The sequence below is a fragment of the Mchenga conophoros genome, linkage group LG17 (assembly GCF_057382185.1).
Source record: "Mchenga conophoros isolate Kocher_MC1m ecotype Shallow Benthic linkage group LG17, M_conophoros_male_GT1.1, whole genome shotgun sequence".
Lineage (NCBI taxonomy): Eukaryota > Metazoa > Chordata > Actinopteri > Cichliformes > Cichlidae > Mchenga > Mchenga conophoros.
The window spans coordinates 8929234-8946415 of NC_140542.1; the positions used below are offsets into that span (position 1 = coordinate 8929234).

General features: G+C 39.6%; 1 protein-coding gene across 6 annotated transcripts in view; it reads left to right on the forward strand.

The window, feature by feature from the left end:
* Window positions 1-17182, forward strand: part of LOC146555046 (discs large homolog 1-like protein) — a 114747-nt gene that overhangs the window by 13523 nt on the left and 84042 nt on the right. The window contains exon 1 of one of the 6 annotated variants that reach the window (XM_085252526.1): window positions 9064-9279. The exons of the other annotated variants lie outside the window; for them this stretch is intronic. Coding sequence (XP_085108652.1) covers window positions 9217-9279 — 63 coding nt within the window. The 5' untranslated portion in view covers window positions 9064-9216. Of the gene's footprint in view, window positions 1-9063; window positions 9280-17182 lie in introns of those variants that run through there. 6 annotated transcript variants of the gene reach the window in all.

The window sequence follows — 17182 nt, forward strand, 5'->3', positions numbered from 1 at the left end:
TAATAAATAACCAGCTGTCCATTACCTCTGTATGTGTTGTGTGTTATTGCATGCACAATTTAGGTACGCTTAAGGATTATATGACATTAAACTCAGGTGTGGAATTACATGTTTACCTATAATTAAATGTCCTCTGTTTATTCTGCAAATGCATTTTAACACAAGAATGCAATATAGTAGGACTATTTTTATTATTGCAGCCTAGTTTTTCACAGTATTTAGCTCATTTTTAACCATATCTTAGGTAAAGTGTAGGTTAACACACCTATGTATGCAAGGCTTAAAAACTATCTTGGAATTAGTTCCACAGAAGTATATCAGCGGTACTAGGAGGTACAGGAACTGGCTGAAAACCAAGAGGAGCTCAGTAATTAAGAAGAATTAGTACAGGGTCAGAGGTTACAGCTTTAACATTACTTAGCTGCATTCTAATGCTAAATCATGAATGCTAACCACTAAACTAAATTCTTCTAAAGTACTTAGGAACACTCTATATACTTATATGCATCAGTATTGGCCACAGTGGATCGAATGCTGCAGTGTAGTCAATGAAAGTGATCCAGTGCTAGCTAACTGGAAATAATTGCCAACCCAAATCCATCCAAAATTTCTTGAATAGGAGCTGTTCATGGGTGTGAAGCTCCCTTGACGACGCTGAAACATGACCACAGTGTTCATTTATATTTTAGAGATGCTTTGTTTCACGTTATAAGAAAGTTGTTTTATAGGAACACTTGAATTCTGCAGTGAAGCAAATACTATAAATGCAAAGGGTGCAGAAGAAATAAGATTTAAAAATTACAGTTGAGTGTCTTAAAGACACAGAAACTTTGACAAGTTTACATCCCTGACTTTTGCATTAGCCTACTCCGGTTATATGATAGATTATTTTTTTTCTTTCTTAGTACCTTCAGTCAGCCAGTGATATCTAATAATGCATTGGTTAAATGTATATTTTTTAATATTACAATTTAATAGCTGATTATTTAAATAATTTGCATGAATTTCAGAGTATTTTATATCTTAAAGTTATGTCCTGTACATTTTTATTCCAGCATAATCTGTCAGTGTTGTGATATTAGGAATGTTTGGCTTTGCCAGTCTGTGACTGGTAACTGTGGAGGAAAATCTGTGACAGTCAGCGCTCACTGGTTTTCGCTGGTCTTCGGCTGTTTCTTGTAAAGCTTCGGGGTGTGTTTTTGGCTCATTATCCTGCTGCAGTGTTAACCTTTTTTTGGATTCAGGTCACTTGTCTAATTCCAAAGAAGGCTAAACACCTCCAAACTGAAATAACCCTGTTACCTCTGCAATTGTTGCTTTGAACCTTTGTGATTTTAATCACTCAGACCTTCTTCTCTTACTATTTTAAATCTACGGGTCCATGTGTGGCTCTATATTGATGTCCTTGTACACTGAAATTGTCACGAATAACTAAAAAGTAGTGCCTTAAGATCAACTACTAATCTGCAGTGTCTGCGACTCTTTGTAGATGCTTTTACAAGGTAGTGTAATCTGACCTTATCCAACTCTAAGCAGGTAACTTTTAAGGAATTGTTTAGAGACCTCTCCTTCTTTAGACAAGCAAACTCTGAAGCAACTTTTTTTGTGCGTCAGTGAACAAAGTTCAGTGTATTGATCCTCTCTTTTTGCTGTTCCTGGTTGTTTTTGCATATTAATGATTCAATAATCAAAAAGGTTCTGAAGTCCCATGCACTGCCCTTCAGTCTCATCTTGATTTGACATTGTTTAGAACAACGTTTGGATTTCTGATATTTTCACTTTCTGCTAGAAGCTGGTGGACAATAACTCCAAGTTGATTTAATTAAAGAAACCTCTGATAATCAGAATTATTTGAATGCTGCTTCAGACAGTCACAATTAAGGAAACGTGGCCTTTTGTTTAAATTAATTCTTTGCTTTTAATGTAGTTCCTGCTTAGTGCAGAGCGGTGATTGAAGCAGACTTCAGTGGACATGTAGGTGAAGGGAACAGGGGTGAGATGGAGTTGGGTAGCTATGGTATAAAGGATGGCAGTGGATTTTGTGAAAAGGATAGAAATGGTTGTGGTGAACACATATTTCAGGAAGAGAGAGGAAAGTTCATTGATGCATAAGAGTGAAGGAATCTGCTCCAATCTAAAAGCGATATGAGACTGCAAGTCTGGGTCAGGGGAGGCAGCACTGGATGGTAGCCAATGAACTTAGAGGCAAGGATTAAATAGTGTAAGTTGAAAAATGTTCAGGGAACAGTTGAGACAAAATCTGGTCGGTAAGGGAGAGATCTCTTGGATAGTACAGCTAACGTGGTGAGGGAAGCTGCCTAGAGGATATTTGGTATAACCTCTGGTTAAAGGAAAAAGACACGAAGACTTGGTGGTTCAAACGAAGAGGTTGACAAAGGAAAAGTGAGATACTCTGGGAGGTAGACAGGAATACTGGGAGGACAGGACAAGAGAGAGGTGACAAAGGCAAAGGCTTATAGTTACATTTTATGTGAGGCTGAAGGAAGAGAGTCCAAGCTGGAAAGAGCAGGTTAGGGTGATTAAGGATAGAGGTGGAAATGAACTAATGAGTGAAGGAAGTGTGCTTGGAAAGTGGAGGGAGTACTTTGAGGAGCTCATGTATGTAGAAAATGAGAGCGAGTGGAAGGATGGAGAACAGCTAGTGAATCAGGAAGTCCAAAGGATTAGTTAGGAGGAAATGAGGGCAGCTATGATGGAGGATGAAGAGTGTAAAGGCGATTGCCCCCGGATGACCTATCTGTGGTGCTATGGAGATATCAAGGAAAGTGGGCGGTGGACCTTTTAACCAGACTGAGTCTTCCACAGCCAGGAGAGTGAGAGGATTCCTGACGAATGGGAAAGACGTGGCTGGGCAGAACTTGAATATAACATCATTTTAAATAAATAACAGGGGCATAAATGATAAACTAAAATCTTAATTGTGACGAGGAAAATTTTTCAGGTGTTACAGGAGAACACAAACAAACTGGAAAACCAAATTCTTTGGTCAGTTCCAAAGAAATAAAATGACTAAATAGCTAAAACATTTCCACAATCCCAAATTCTTCAACAGTGTCCTCATCTTTTGAGCCTTGTGCTGTGTCCTCAATTGGACCAAGCATGCGGAATATGGAAGCAGACAAGAGAAAAGATCACAGAGAAGATTCACGTAAAGGATGCAGTAAAGGAGAACATGCAGAGTGATGACAGAAGAGGATGGTAGAGATAGGGTGAAATTCAGATGATCAACTGTGGCGATGCCTGAGAAGAAGAAGGAAGAACATTTGTCATGTCAGAAATTTCACTTGTTTTTTCCCCACATTTACATGAATAGATGACAGATGTGTTAAAAACTAAATATAAATATATAAGGAACAATAACCAAGTACTGCAGTGCCTGTGTTTTGCCACATTGTGGCACTGTCTGTCTAACAAATTCAGTGACATGAGTGGGTTTCACATTGTTTCTCTGCAGTGACTTAAAACATCCACGTTTGCTATTTAAACACACAGTCAGCTGACATGTCCCTTGGCATTATTTATTATAAAATATTCAGCAGATAACAGCAGATGTCCTATAATTCATTTCTGCCTCATGTTTATTTTGCTACTGCTACAAGGTTTCAGCAGGAGTCTGATGCCCTCACTCAGCTTTTAGAGGAAACAATGAGCTCTATTTTAAAGGGAATTCACTCATGTGTAAACTGAATATACAGCTGGTAAAAGGTGATCATGTGACCATATTTAAAATCTTGATGTATGGTGCCTTTTTAAATTGGTTGGCTTGTAGAATGGAGAATCCACAGCGATTGGCTGGAAGGGGGTGTATGAGGTTATTACACACACACATCCGCACAGCGTAGTTATTTCTGTGCTGGCTGACCTACTAATGTTAACATGTAGTGCATGCCTGCTAGGCTCATGAGGTAGCATCCTCTCTCTCTCTCTTGCTTTTTCCCATTTGTCATTTATTCCTTTTTCTTCACTCCCTTCATCCTCCTTTCTTTCTTTCTTTCTTTCTTTCTTTCTTTCTTTCTTTCTTTCTTTCTTTCTTTCTTTCTTTCTTTCTTTCTTTCTTTCTTTCTTTCTTTTTTGTGTTCTGCTGTTATTTTATTTCTGTGTTTCAGGAAATTTGGTCTGTGATCCGATGTGAGCTTTACTCTCCCAGTACATTCTGTGAGCCATATGATCTAGAACCCCTTAGGTCATCCCAGATGTATGCATGTTTGTGTGTGTGGTTGCACACAGATCAGCAGGAGCTCCATCTGCTCTTTGCCAAACACAGAGGGATTCACTGTATCGCTGGTCTCCGTGCGAGGTTATCACAAAAACCAAGGCTATTTGAAGACAGGCACTTCAGCCTGTGCTGACTTCTGGAGAAATCCAGTCTCAGGTTTCTGGACTGAAAGAGAGACGTGAAAGACGTTAGTGTATATATGTATAATAACTTAGTAGTAGTATATGGCCAATCTCTCACTCATCCAGTGATGTCGCACAGTCCTGACTCACTCTAAATCTAGTTAATGAGAAATTTACATTTTCTGCTCTGCACACTACTGAAAAAATATCACCGTAACACAGTAAATATTGGAAAGGAAAAGAAGGGCATTTGGGGTATATTCAGGATATACAGCTATAAAAACAGCAGTCTGGTTCACTACAAAAAAAATGCAAATTTTCCCAGACTAGGATAAATTAGGAGGTTTTGAAATGTGTCAATAATCACATGGTTTATAGAATGACATCCAGGAAATATAGCTTTTAAAAATCTCACAGTGGATCCAAAACACAGTGTTTCTCCCATGAAACGCTTAAAATAACCTCTTGTGTCATTGCATTATTTACAGGACTTGTCTACCTGCATTAACTTCTAAACTTTTTTAGCTCACCCAGGTGCTTCCTTTATCTGTGTACAGCTGGAATAGCATCTAAAAATATTTTGCCATTACTAACACTCAGTTTTAAATACAGCCATAATCTTAAACTGTGGCTTGATTAGTTTGCCAATAAGCCTATAAAATGACCGTAAGATGGTATCAGTTTATTTTTCCTTTTGCTTCTCCTCTATTCCGTATTATAAAATTAGCCCCTGTGACCTCAGAGTCACCGTTTGTTCACTTCAGCCCCTCTGTTCGTGCACAGTTTCGCCTTCTCTGTTTTCTCTCTCATGCTGTGTTGTTTGTTTGCAAGTGGAGGTGAGAAGGCAAAGGCAACCACAGAGAGACTACTGCGTGTGTCTAGGTCTGCATGTCTGCATGTGTGATGGTCCAGATGGCTCAGCCATCAGCATCAAGAGCTTGATTAAGGAGTACGCTTTGACTTCTTTGACTTTCTCTGCCCTTTACCCCCCATTTGCCTGCTCCGTTCTCAGACTTGGCATTTACAACACGTAAAACAGCTACACGCTGTTGTGGAGCTAAATTAATTAGTGGTTAATTTATCTGTTAGTGGATCAATTAGTTGATTAATAGAAGAAAATGTGCTGAACTGTGACCCAAGTCTTGAAGGAATTTCTTTAAATCTATTGACTGTCTTTCTGTTAAAAATAAGTTTATCCTTGGACTCAAGGATAAACTTATTTGAATTTCATGGTCACGTATAACAGCCACAAAATATTTTGGCTGTAACTCAAGAACACCGGCACTCAGTTCAAAAGCTTTTCTTTGAAGCTGTGTTGCAAAAAATGATGAAGTGATGACTTCTTTATTATCCAAAAGGTGAGGTCAGAGGTCAGTTTTGCTTTAAATTCACCATTATTCAATACGGGAGCAGAAGTGAATAATATGTTTTTGTGCTTGCTGTCTTTGTCTTTGATGCCCACCTGTTAAATTCCTGCAAATTCTTCATTACATACTATATGAGTCGGCACAGACATGGTTGTAAATTGATTCAAGTAAGTTGGTCAAGTTGAGCGCTGCAAAGCGTTAATTCTGCTTATCTTTTATATGACTGAATTGAATATATTTGCTATTGGTCTGGAATAAAAAACCCTAAACAACTGGAAGTTTTCCCCTTGACTTTATTGGGAAAGTAACAGGTTAAACTGTGGCCACTACAGCGCTAAATTTACATACGTAGGGTGGGGGATTGGCAAAAACTGTGCACAGCATAAGTTGAAGCAGAACACAAAGCTCTTCCTGGCAACTCAGCAGATTTCAGTTCGAGGCCACCTCACTGTTTTTATTTAGCTGATAACAGATGGCATAGCATCCAATTGAAAAATCGCATCGAGGACACGGTTCAAGTTGGTTTCGCTTGTTTACGGTTTCTGCAGGCCATTTTGTAACTTATCTTGACCCAAGCTTCTCCTTCCATGCTGTATCTAACTCGAGACAGACATCAGTCTCATACCAGTTGTCAGTCATAACTGCTCTGTGTTCAGCCATGGTCTTGTTGCTGCTCTCCTCAACTCCAGCTTTCCATGCATGTCCACGGAAATGCAAGGAGTTCCCTGAATGGAGCCAAATACAAACACCAAATACATAGCACTTTAGGTAGAAATAACTACTTTTAACTATAGCGGTTCTGACTTTAATATTTTTTAATATTTATTTAATAAATAGTATTATTAAATGAATATTTAGTTTTAATGGAGTTCTTTACCCTAATATGTATAGTAAACACATAGTAATAGGTAGTGGTTTACATATTTCCCTAAAGGACACACATATCCCTTTGGGGTTGTGCACGGTGTAAAAATATGCCACATCACTCATGCAGAGCGACCTGCTGTGGTGCCTCTTTGTAAATAAGGGAGCAGCTGATAGTAGCTTTGTTTTTGTCACAGAATCAATCAGAACTTTAATAGGTTCTTTAGACGTATTTGTTCATTCATTCGAGTTAAGACTTCTATTCGTAAGATAGTTTTGCAAGGATCTCAGTTTCCACTACATACTAACAGTGTGTTTGCAAGGAACCTGCTCATGTTTACACCAACAATAACAGTAGCCCTCTCTGTCACTGTGGAGATGTACCAGCAATACCATCAAACAGGTTTTTTACAAAAACCCACAGGATTGTCCAGATGTAAAAATTGCTCAGCTGTTGCAATGCAGAATGACGTCATCAAAAAACGGACTGCAACAACAGCTCATAAATGATGAATGTGCACTTGCAATTGTTGCAGTTAGTAGAAGATTAAATAATTGATGCTATGAGCTAAAAAATATCTATATTTCACTGTATTAAAACCTGCTATGACATGCACAGATATGTTTTTCACCTTTCATCCTAGAGCAGCACACACATATGAACAGCACTTCTACTATGTGCTGTTCATTGTCTGATTGAATCAACAGAGTGAACTGAAGCATTTTAACTAGTTTGAAAGTTGCACTTTTTGGTGGTCAGCTGACCAAAACAGTAGAATTCGCTTGAAGTCATGTGATCACTTTAATTCAACAATAACTAAAGTAACATAACCTTGTAACTCTTCAGGACCCTGCACAATACTGTAACATAATAAAAATGAATGATGTTGTATATTGGGACAAGCTTTTTAACCAGTGGTTTAAACCCCACCTTTACCCACCCAGTGGGTTTTTGCCTCAAGTTTGTTGTTTCCACCTTTAGCAGGAACATTTTTAGGAGCTAAATTGTCATTGGAGGCTGTGACTCTGCTCTCGCTCTCAGACATGTCTGGACTTTCATCAGATTACACCTTTTTTTAATCATATAAAACTGTGTAGCATTATTAGTGTGGGCAGTGTGATACAGCCAAAGCCCTACCTGCGATCTGGGTAGCTTGCAAGTAGGAAACCACAAAACAAGATGATGTTAAGACCAACTTATTTTCAGAATAAAACACTTAGATATGAGAACTTTAATATGATTTTTGTGATTCTTATGATTCATCTGTGTGTCAGACCCAAATTTTCACCTTGCCTGCTTCTGCGCTCTGCTTTGTGAGCAAGAGGCAGGTTCATTTTTTATATTCAAATTTTTTCAGCTGTTTTTAGTGTTTTGGGAAATCTGATGACTTTTTTACACCGTGTTTCCTCTGATCCGTGATCACACTGTCACCTGTGGTTTCAAATGGCTCAGTGCCACCAGCACAACAGCGCTGTGTTCAAATGTCAAATGAACGAGTTATTCCAGTGGTATTTCTTTGCATGTATGTATCATGGATTGTGACTCTGGATGATGTAATAACATTGTCTCTGCCTCACTTATTTACTCTTTATGTTTCCCTTATTGTGCAATATTCTATCAGCTCAGTTTTCACTAGCCGTTATAATACTATATCATTTCCTTACTCTTCCTCACTCTGTGCATATAGGAGTGTATGGATGTACAAATCAGAGCATTACTGCAGCAGGGAGAAAGTGAGAGAGGTGCAAAGAGTAAAAGAAATGCAGGGAGAGAGAAGACACATTTTTAATTCTCCGTTTACCTTTGCAAGCAGGTCTCTGCTCTTTCTTTTTTTTCTGTCTTTCTTTCTTTTCCTTTTCGCTCATTGATCTCGCTGTTGAAAGGCGGGCCAAGAGAGGCAGTGGAGCAAACTGAGGGAAAGTGAACAAGGCAAGCAGAGGGAGAGAGAGGGACATCGAAAGAAAGCAAGCAGGAGAGAGAAAGCGAGAGAGTGAGAGAGAAGGGTAGTGTTAGAACGAGAGAGGCAAACACTCACACTGCTCACACTGATAGAGAGAGAGGAGATAGAGGATTGGGACTGCTGCTGCAGAGGAGGACAAGAGAGACCACATCCATACTTACACACTCACAGATGCACTCACACACTCATTCATGCACACACACAGACAGACTGACCCACACATGCTGACAATAACAACATACTGAAAACACACTCACAGACACACATACACACACACACACACACGTGCTAACATTTTCTGACACACTCACATACATACATACATTTGCTGACACACGGGCAGACAGTGACCATGGTGCTCCCTGCATCCTGACCAGCTATGAGGATTACACTGATGAAGATGATGGGAGCGATGAAGAGCGTGAGGGAGAGGACGCTGGCCTGCCACAGCTGAGGACCGTAGTCAGGCGGTGGGGGGTGGGCAGGGGGTGGGAGGGCAGCAGAGTGGGGGATTGTGGGACAGGATGGAGCGCGGTAGATAGAACACATGCGTGTGCATGTGTGCATGTGTCTGTGTGAATGTGTGGAGGTGTGTGAGTGTGAAATGTGTGTATGAAGGCTAGGATGCCCCCCAAGTCTGGGACCAGCTAGCTAACGTTAGCCACATGTTGTGCCACTGCAAAGTAGCATGCACCAACAACACCATATCTCTGATGTTTGGATGCAAGGTAGGTAGAGAGCTATGCATGTTTGTGTTTGTGAGTACGGCAGAGTTAGAGGGACACACAGGTGAAGTTATGGACTGTGGGAGAGAGACACTGACTTAGGCAAAATGTGCTGAGAGAGAAGGGCAGAGGTAATGAGTAAGTTTATTAATGGGCTTGTAGGCAAGGTAAACTAAGGTAAGAGTTAGAAGCTGGAAAGAGAGCAAGACAGAGAGCGAGAGAGCTCCAGCTGTGTGTCTGTGTGAGAGAGCGAGAGAGAGAAAGAGAGAGGCAGGTTTGTTTTCTGCTGTCTGATTTGATATTACAAGGTCTACAGGCAGCTTATTACCAACATCTTCCTCTTAATTCCTGATACTGCAAATGTGAGCAGCTAATACGTGCCTTTTCAGTTCATTTAGAGATCACGCATAGTACGCAGGGCCTCATTTTAGACTATCGTATCTAAATGCAGACGTAATTTTGATATCTTTGGTATGATGGTCTGTTACTTTAATTATCATTGAGAATGAGAACTTAATAGTTGGTTTTGGCCTAAAACTTATGATTGTTTTCACTATCTGACTGCTGTTTTGTGATTGATCTTTAATTATTTGCCCAAGTAGCATACTGACCTCATAATATATCAATTTACGGTAACTTCTGAAAATATTCAAAGCTAAAACTGACTTGTCAAGAGCAATCATTAAAAAAGTCTTTGTCCTGTTTGCTGGTGAGGCCTCTCAGCTTACACATTATATTTCTGTTAAAGATTCCCAGTTAAGAAAACATCCAGTAAGTAAAGTGTTACTTCAGGCAGGTCACAAAGTCAAGCTAAGCCGCAAACCCAACAGATCAGCTGATCTCAGTGCCAGCCCACATCAGTCGATGGCCTAAGTGATACACTCCTACACATCAGGATATTACACTTCTGCAATTTCTTGCTGCTTTTGCCAAGTTGATTCTTTAGCTTTCTTACTTATAAAGCTTACCAAATATATAGTTTGCAACCCTATCAGTTGACTTTTCAACATATACCAGGAGCATGAATGTTGACATCATATTTTAAAGTGTTATACCTAGAGATTTTCTTAACGCATCTTAAGCATATAATAACCCTCTTGCACTGCGAGGGAACATCCTGTATTTTCCATGGTGCATGCTGGGACAGCCTCACACACCTGCAAGGCTGAAAATACTTAGACAATGTTATGTGTCCCTTCTTTTGTTTGTCAGTAGAGCTGTATTCTAGCTATTGCTACAATGTTTTAGTTCATTCCTTTTTGAATGTGAAAGGCTTCAGAGTTCATTTCTAATCCATTATTAAATGAATACATTTGTCACCATTATACTTTGTTGTTAGTTACATAACACTAACCTGTGCTAAACGAATAAGCTTGGGCTAAAATTGGCAATCATAGTCGTACCAAGTACTCTGAAACAGTTGAGTGGAAAATCAACATATGAAATATTAAAGCTCCACCCAAGCGCTTCAGGAGCAGTGCTTTGATGTGGAGGAAGTGTTAGTACACTGTGCTGCATCTTTGAATAGTCATTAAACACGCAGCAAACCCCAAAATGGCTTCATAAATGGGTCTGTACACTTGCCTAAATAGTGAAAAGTAGACCTGATCTTGAGAAAGGGGTTTGAGACACAAGGGGAGAAAATTATCAGTCATGATAGTTTTAGTTTAGTTTTATTTGAATGTGAAAAACTTTGAGGCAGTTTATTTTACAAAGAGATGTACGCTACTGCGATTCAAGAAGATGCAGTAGGAGCATTGGTCTTTGAAAGTATTTGTGTGTGTGCATGCTTGGCTTGCTTTTGTACAGTTCAGCAGTTAGGCCATAATAAAGTGTATGGACTTCACTTCTGTCCTATTAGATCACCTCAGTATGACAGCCTGCTAGATAGAGGGAGGCCAGGAGACAACTGTTAGACTGGAGCTTTAGAGAAGGAGCCCGAGTCAACACGGGTGTGGGTGCAATAAGAGCTGTAGTTTTGTCCTCTGGGAGTAAATCTGGACAGGGTGAAAACTGAGTGTATCCTGAGGAGAAGAAGAAAGTTGCACGGTTAGTATGATGTTTCTGAGATTTTAGAAAAACTGTGTTGTTGTAGTAAAGCTTCCATCTTTCAGGTGCAGTTTTCCAAATACGTATACGTGCACAGTATTTGCATATGTCATAATGCATAATTACACTCCTGCAATATTTGGTGATTTGATAAAATTTAAAATAAGATTTTTATTGTTATATTCCAAAACATATATTTCTTTCAAAATATTGAAACATAAAGCGATTTCCCTAATATTTGTCATGTGTAGTTATTCATTTGCTTGTTTACGCTTTGCCTGACCTTCGTCTGATCAGCTGCTTTTTCTGTTTGACATTCCAAACATGTCTTACCAACACCAGAGGGTGGTCAACACAAAAAAACATGTTTGCAGGGTGTTTCTCAGAACTCCTCTTTGCGTTTTAATTTTAATTTATTAATACAGATTCAAATAAATTGGCAAATAGCTAATATTAGCCGATGGTCTATAATAATATAACAAACAGTAGCATCGCAAATAGCAGCTTTTTTGGCCACTAGTTACAGGTTAAATGTTCAAAATTTGTTGGGCTGTAAGTTTGAACACAACAACAGATAACTGAATATTACATGAGCTTCAGATGGGCTTTTGAATGTACCATTCACTTTCCTAACTTACTAAAAGCCTCGAACAGCGATGAGAGATAAGTAATTCCTGCATCAAACAGCCACAGTGTACACAATAGAGCAGAAATCAGTCTTAGAAGTTATATTAGCTTGATGTGGCATCATAAAAACTAGCCAGTCAGCCAAACATTAAGGGACTGCTACAATAGAAAGCATAGTGGTCAACTGATGATCATGCCACTGTAATATATTCTTTTGCCACTGAATAATTACAGAGCAATTGGTGCACAACTATGGAGTCCACCCTTTCCTGACCTGGACTCTCTGTCAACTTACTAGGTCAGGTTTTGGTAAGATGAAAGCAGGACAGTGTCTAATGTTTTGTATACTCACTCCTAGCGTGAGAAAGTCTAACTTTTTTTTTTGCTCTGACCAAAAGTTGGCTGAAAAAAGCAGGGGAACAGCTGATCTGCTTGGGCTAGCCTTTAGCTTAGTCAGCAGCCTGGCCCACTTACAGCGCTTCTGCTTCCATCTGCACCACTTCCTACCTTTGAATCAAAAAGCATCTCAAAATACCTTATAGTTGCATGTGAGCAGTGACTGGCTATTGCTGGCCATCTCAAGCTACCATCTAAAGCTAGCTAAAAGCAAGGGAGAGTATATTTTAAATACATGAACTGTTGCCGCTTTTACCTTGCAAGCAATGTGTCCATTTTGGATGTTGTTTAAGTGCCTGAGAAGATAAATCAAAGTCACCTTAACTAGGTCAGACATTTGAACACATTCAAAATAGATGAATGTGTTCCTCTCTTTCTTTTAAGGCCTGTGTTTTTGCTGGAGACAATTCAGTCACTGTGAAGTCATGCGAGGGAAATCTTCTGTAAAAACATATTTTAATTCTTAGATCACATATTTTAGCTTTGACAGACATTATTGACTAAACAGCAGCTAATGTTACTTTACCTTCTCAGCTGCATGCTTAATTTCATCACGTGTTTTTATTCAGTCCTCCTCTTAATGCCATCGAGGCTTTCAATAGTATAATTTTTGCTTCATATTCATGTTGTTCATAATAATTACATTTTTATCAGAGGCTATTGAAAATATATCAATAGTGTGCGGATAGAAAATCATTTGTAAGCTGTCATAATTGTTGTACAAGCTGAGAAAAAGCAATTTCTTTGACAAATGTATCCATTGATTTATTGATCGAGTAACATTTTGTTTAACCATTTGTTCTCTTGCTGCCTTTGTTGATAAATCAGTGTGGTCATCACCTTTTCTCTGGAAATAATTGCTTTATGCTTGATTCCAGTGAACTATTAGAGAGAGAGCGAGATGTGGGAGAAAAGAGAGAAGGATGAAGGCACATGTGTGTGTGTGAGAAGTTCCTTACGGCAGAGGATCCCCTGCTCTTTCATATCTCACCAAGCGTGACTAATGCCTGGCTTTACGCTGCGCACATACACGCGCACACACTCACACTCAAACACACACAAACTAACACATAAACATGTACTAGGATGCTGAATCTGCTCCCTATCTAGTCACGTTTTTCTGGCTATGCAAGACTGGTTGACACACTAACACATGACAGTCTCAGTGCGCACGCCTGTCTTTCTGCTTCTGTGTGTGTATGTGTGTGTGGTCAGCGGGCTTTCTGCAGGCACAGTCCTAGTCCTGATTAGGAATGCTCAGCTGCTAATAGCCAAGCAGCCAGAAACCCACACACTGATGTGAAAAGAGACCTATTTGGTGTCTCTGTTCATTCATGCATCCATTCATTCAGAGGTGTTCTTGTGCCATGCGAAAAATAAAAACACAGAATATAGGATTATGACTGAGTATGTGTGTGCGCGAGTGCAGAGGGCAGTAGAGGCAGTGTTGTGACAACAGTGTGAGCCAGAGCCTCTTCATGGTCTTAGCGCCTGGCTGTTCAGACGCTGCTTTCAGGAGCATTCTGAGGCATTTCTGACTAATTAGCAGGAAGATCTTAGCAAGCGCTGGAGAGGAAATGAAATATGCTGAAAGTCTTGAGATCGAGTCAGATCACAACGGTGTTTAGTCCTTATCCTGGTGTAAATGAGGTTAAAGTATGTAAGGGGGGGTGTACAAGACAGGGTGCACACATACACACAGCCTTGTCCATTTGAATTCTCAGAAATTAGCTGATACTGTTCTGTGCTCTCCTGTGAAAAGCAGCCACCCACTCACAGCCTCTGAACACAATATCCAGAATAGATTTGGCATCTTGTTGCTGACCAAGATGGCAGTCAGCTGCAGGGTCAAATGTAGTGATAGTGCTTTAGTGCGCTGATGCTCTGGTGAGCCCTTGTCAGCTAATAGTTGTTATAATCGGTGTGTTAATGTATTGGTTACATTTCTTGAATGAACTAATGTTTAGTCTGTTGAATTAGGAGTATATCAGATTTGATACTGAATAATTCATAGTAACAGTTTTTAACAGTGTGCTCAGATCTGCACAAACTGTCTAAAATACTCTCTTGGGAAAGAAGTTTAATTAGCACTGTGGGCTGTGTAGTTACTGTAGAGTCACAGTGGGAGCTCTACAATAAATCACACAGTCACACTTGTTCCTGTAGTTTACTACGACATTGTATTGACATAGAGCATTATCCAAATGCCCAACCTAAAGCCATTTCTAACCTATCTCCCTCAAACTGTATGGTTATTATTCTGGGTGCCATATATTCATCACCAAAACTTTGACAAGAAGTTTAAGTCTAAGGAAACTCTTAGTGCTTTCTCTTTGCTGTCTTAGCTGCTAAGCTTAGCAGCCTAGCTTATTGTATTCTTATATATTAGTAGATAAAATGTCCCACTCACCTTTTTTTGCCTTTCAGTACGTCAAGACCTCAATGCAAGATATGGTGAGACAGAGTTAAAAGCAAATGCAAACAGGGCTCAGAAAACAACATAACAAAGATCTGGAAAACATATGGGACACAGACAGGCAGGTACACAGTAAAGAGGGACAAATGAAAAGGCACAGCTATTTATACAATGACCACTGAGAGCTAACACAGAGAGTGGAAACAGCTGGGTAACAAGAAAACAAGAAACCAGTGACGACAATCAAGACAGTGAGACAAGACAAAATAAAGACAACTCTCTGTCTCTGTGTAGGTTCTTTGTCATCTATGTCGTTGAAGTCTTGAGAGCTTGAAAACGAAGGCAACAAGGCAACTGGATCTCTTTGGGTTTATTACGGTTTATTCCAAGGAAAAAACACATAAACACAAGCAAACAGAAATTTTCTGTCTTCTCTGTCCCAAAATTCAAGAACAGAGATAAAGATTTAGCTCTATTTCACATTTGTGGTACCTAGCTCCTAAATTCTGACAGAGCCTTAACAGGAACTCTCACAATCTTCCTTATTTTCTGTGAGATGTATAGCTTTAGTTCTGATTCAGTAAAAGGACTTGATGCTACGATCCCTGATAATGCGTTGCTTCCAATGGAGACAGTCTTGAGGGTTGGCTGTTGTGAGGAAAGGCAGCCCAGAAACTTCACCAACGGGACACATCGTTGTGTGCCTCAACTTCACAGGGTATTTGAGTCCTTCATCCCAAGCTAATCTGCCATTTTTTAACTTTCCTTGGTTATGTTTAGGGATTGGAGATCTGATCTAGATTATCTTATTAAAAACTGAGACACATCGTCAGTAGTAGACCTTGAATTCATCGGGTGTTTCGACCATTATCACTAGACACCCTCATCCAAGGAAGCCTTGCCAGGGTTGACCAGGCCCTGGAGTGCGTCACTGATTTATGTTAAATTGTTATTTCTCTTCTACTTTCTTCTGTTTAGTTTTCTACAATTTATTTTCTTCTATCAATTCACTGCAACTGAGAAATAATACTTACCTCTTTAATATTTATGAAGCCTCACTTCTTCACAGGGATAGAAAAGGTGATAGAAGGAAGTAAGAAAAAAGTGACAAGATAGGAGAGAGCAGAGAGGAGGGGCGCCCGATCTGGCATCCCACACCTCCCCACCGGATCGGGCTGTACGCTCTCTACCTCACCACTATCACAGCAGTGATATACATATTAAACTTGGACAAAAATAGAAATAATATGGTCAGCATATGTCAGCTGCCAAAAGCATAGGTTTCAGCAAAAAGTGTATAAGATGTATGTAACTTCCTGGTTTGAAAAATAAAGCCAACACAGAAGTGCAGTACATCAGAAATATTTGAGGGCCAGAATAAATATGTGGAGTTAAAAATTAACACTTTTTAAAGTATTTTGTATGAGTCTTGAAAGACTGCAGCGTTAATGGTTGGTGGAAGTGAACAGAAATGTGCTGACGGCTAAGACCAAAAGCATGTCAGTCAGAAGTAGAGAGAAAATAAGAGTCAAACAAGCGTCTTTCCTGCCCCTGTGGAGGCAAGAATGGGCACATTTAATATATCAGAGAAAACTCTGATATATTAAATGTGCCCATTCTTGCCTTTAGACATGCCATTAGTAAACTTCTCAACTGGTGTATGTCTTGCTATAGGAGCAGTACACTGAGTCTGCATGCAGTTAGCTGCCAAGTAGTCTACCCTGGGAGAGCAACAAACCTCTTAAAGGAGCTTTTCACACTGTATGCAATCCATTCTGACTTCAATTTCACACCAGGGTTTGGCTCAAGCTGCGAGTCCAAAGCCCATAATATATTATGTGGAACTAGATTCTATTTAGATTATTTGTTTTTGACTTGACTTGCTATATTAGCTGAAATTACTCTGTTATCATGATATGATCGGAGGATTCAAGTTCCATTTGTCTTGAAGCTTTAAAACCCATTTGTGCCTCTTTATCAGTATCTTCTTTTTGCGGTTGGTTTAGATTTTAACAGCAAAATTAATGAGGGATAAAGGATTTTAGCCAGATCCACCTAATCAGTGTACAGGAGCGTGTCCCTTTTCTTGCTGCTCAGCTGGCTCAGTTTTTACACAGTATACACAAACTGTCATAGATTCAAAAACTAGCAAAGGACCCGGCATCCCTCCCCCACATGCTTCACCAACTCCCTCTGCTTTACTCTGTCCAGTTAGGCAGAAACATCATCAAATACTTTAAAAAAAAGATTAAAAGGAAGCCAGTGAGAGTGTGTGGGAATGTGGAATCAGAGCAAGGAGAGAAACTCATAAGACTTTGTGCAGTGAGAGTCATAGATGTGGAAGGCATAGAGGCGTGATGAAGGTATAGAGCGATGACAAGGATAGAAAGAAACAGTTTTTCCCTGAGGCAGTCAGTC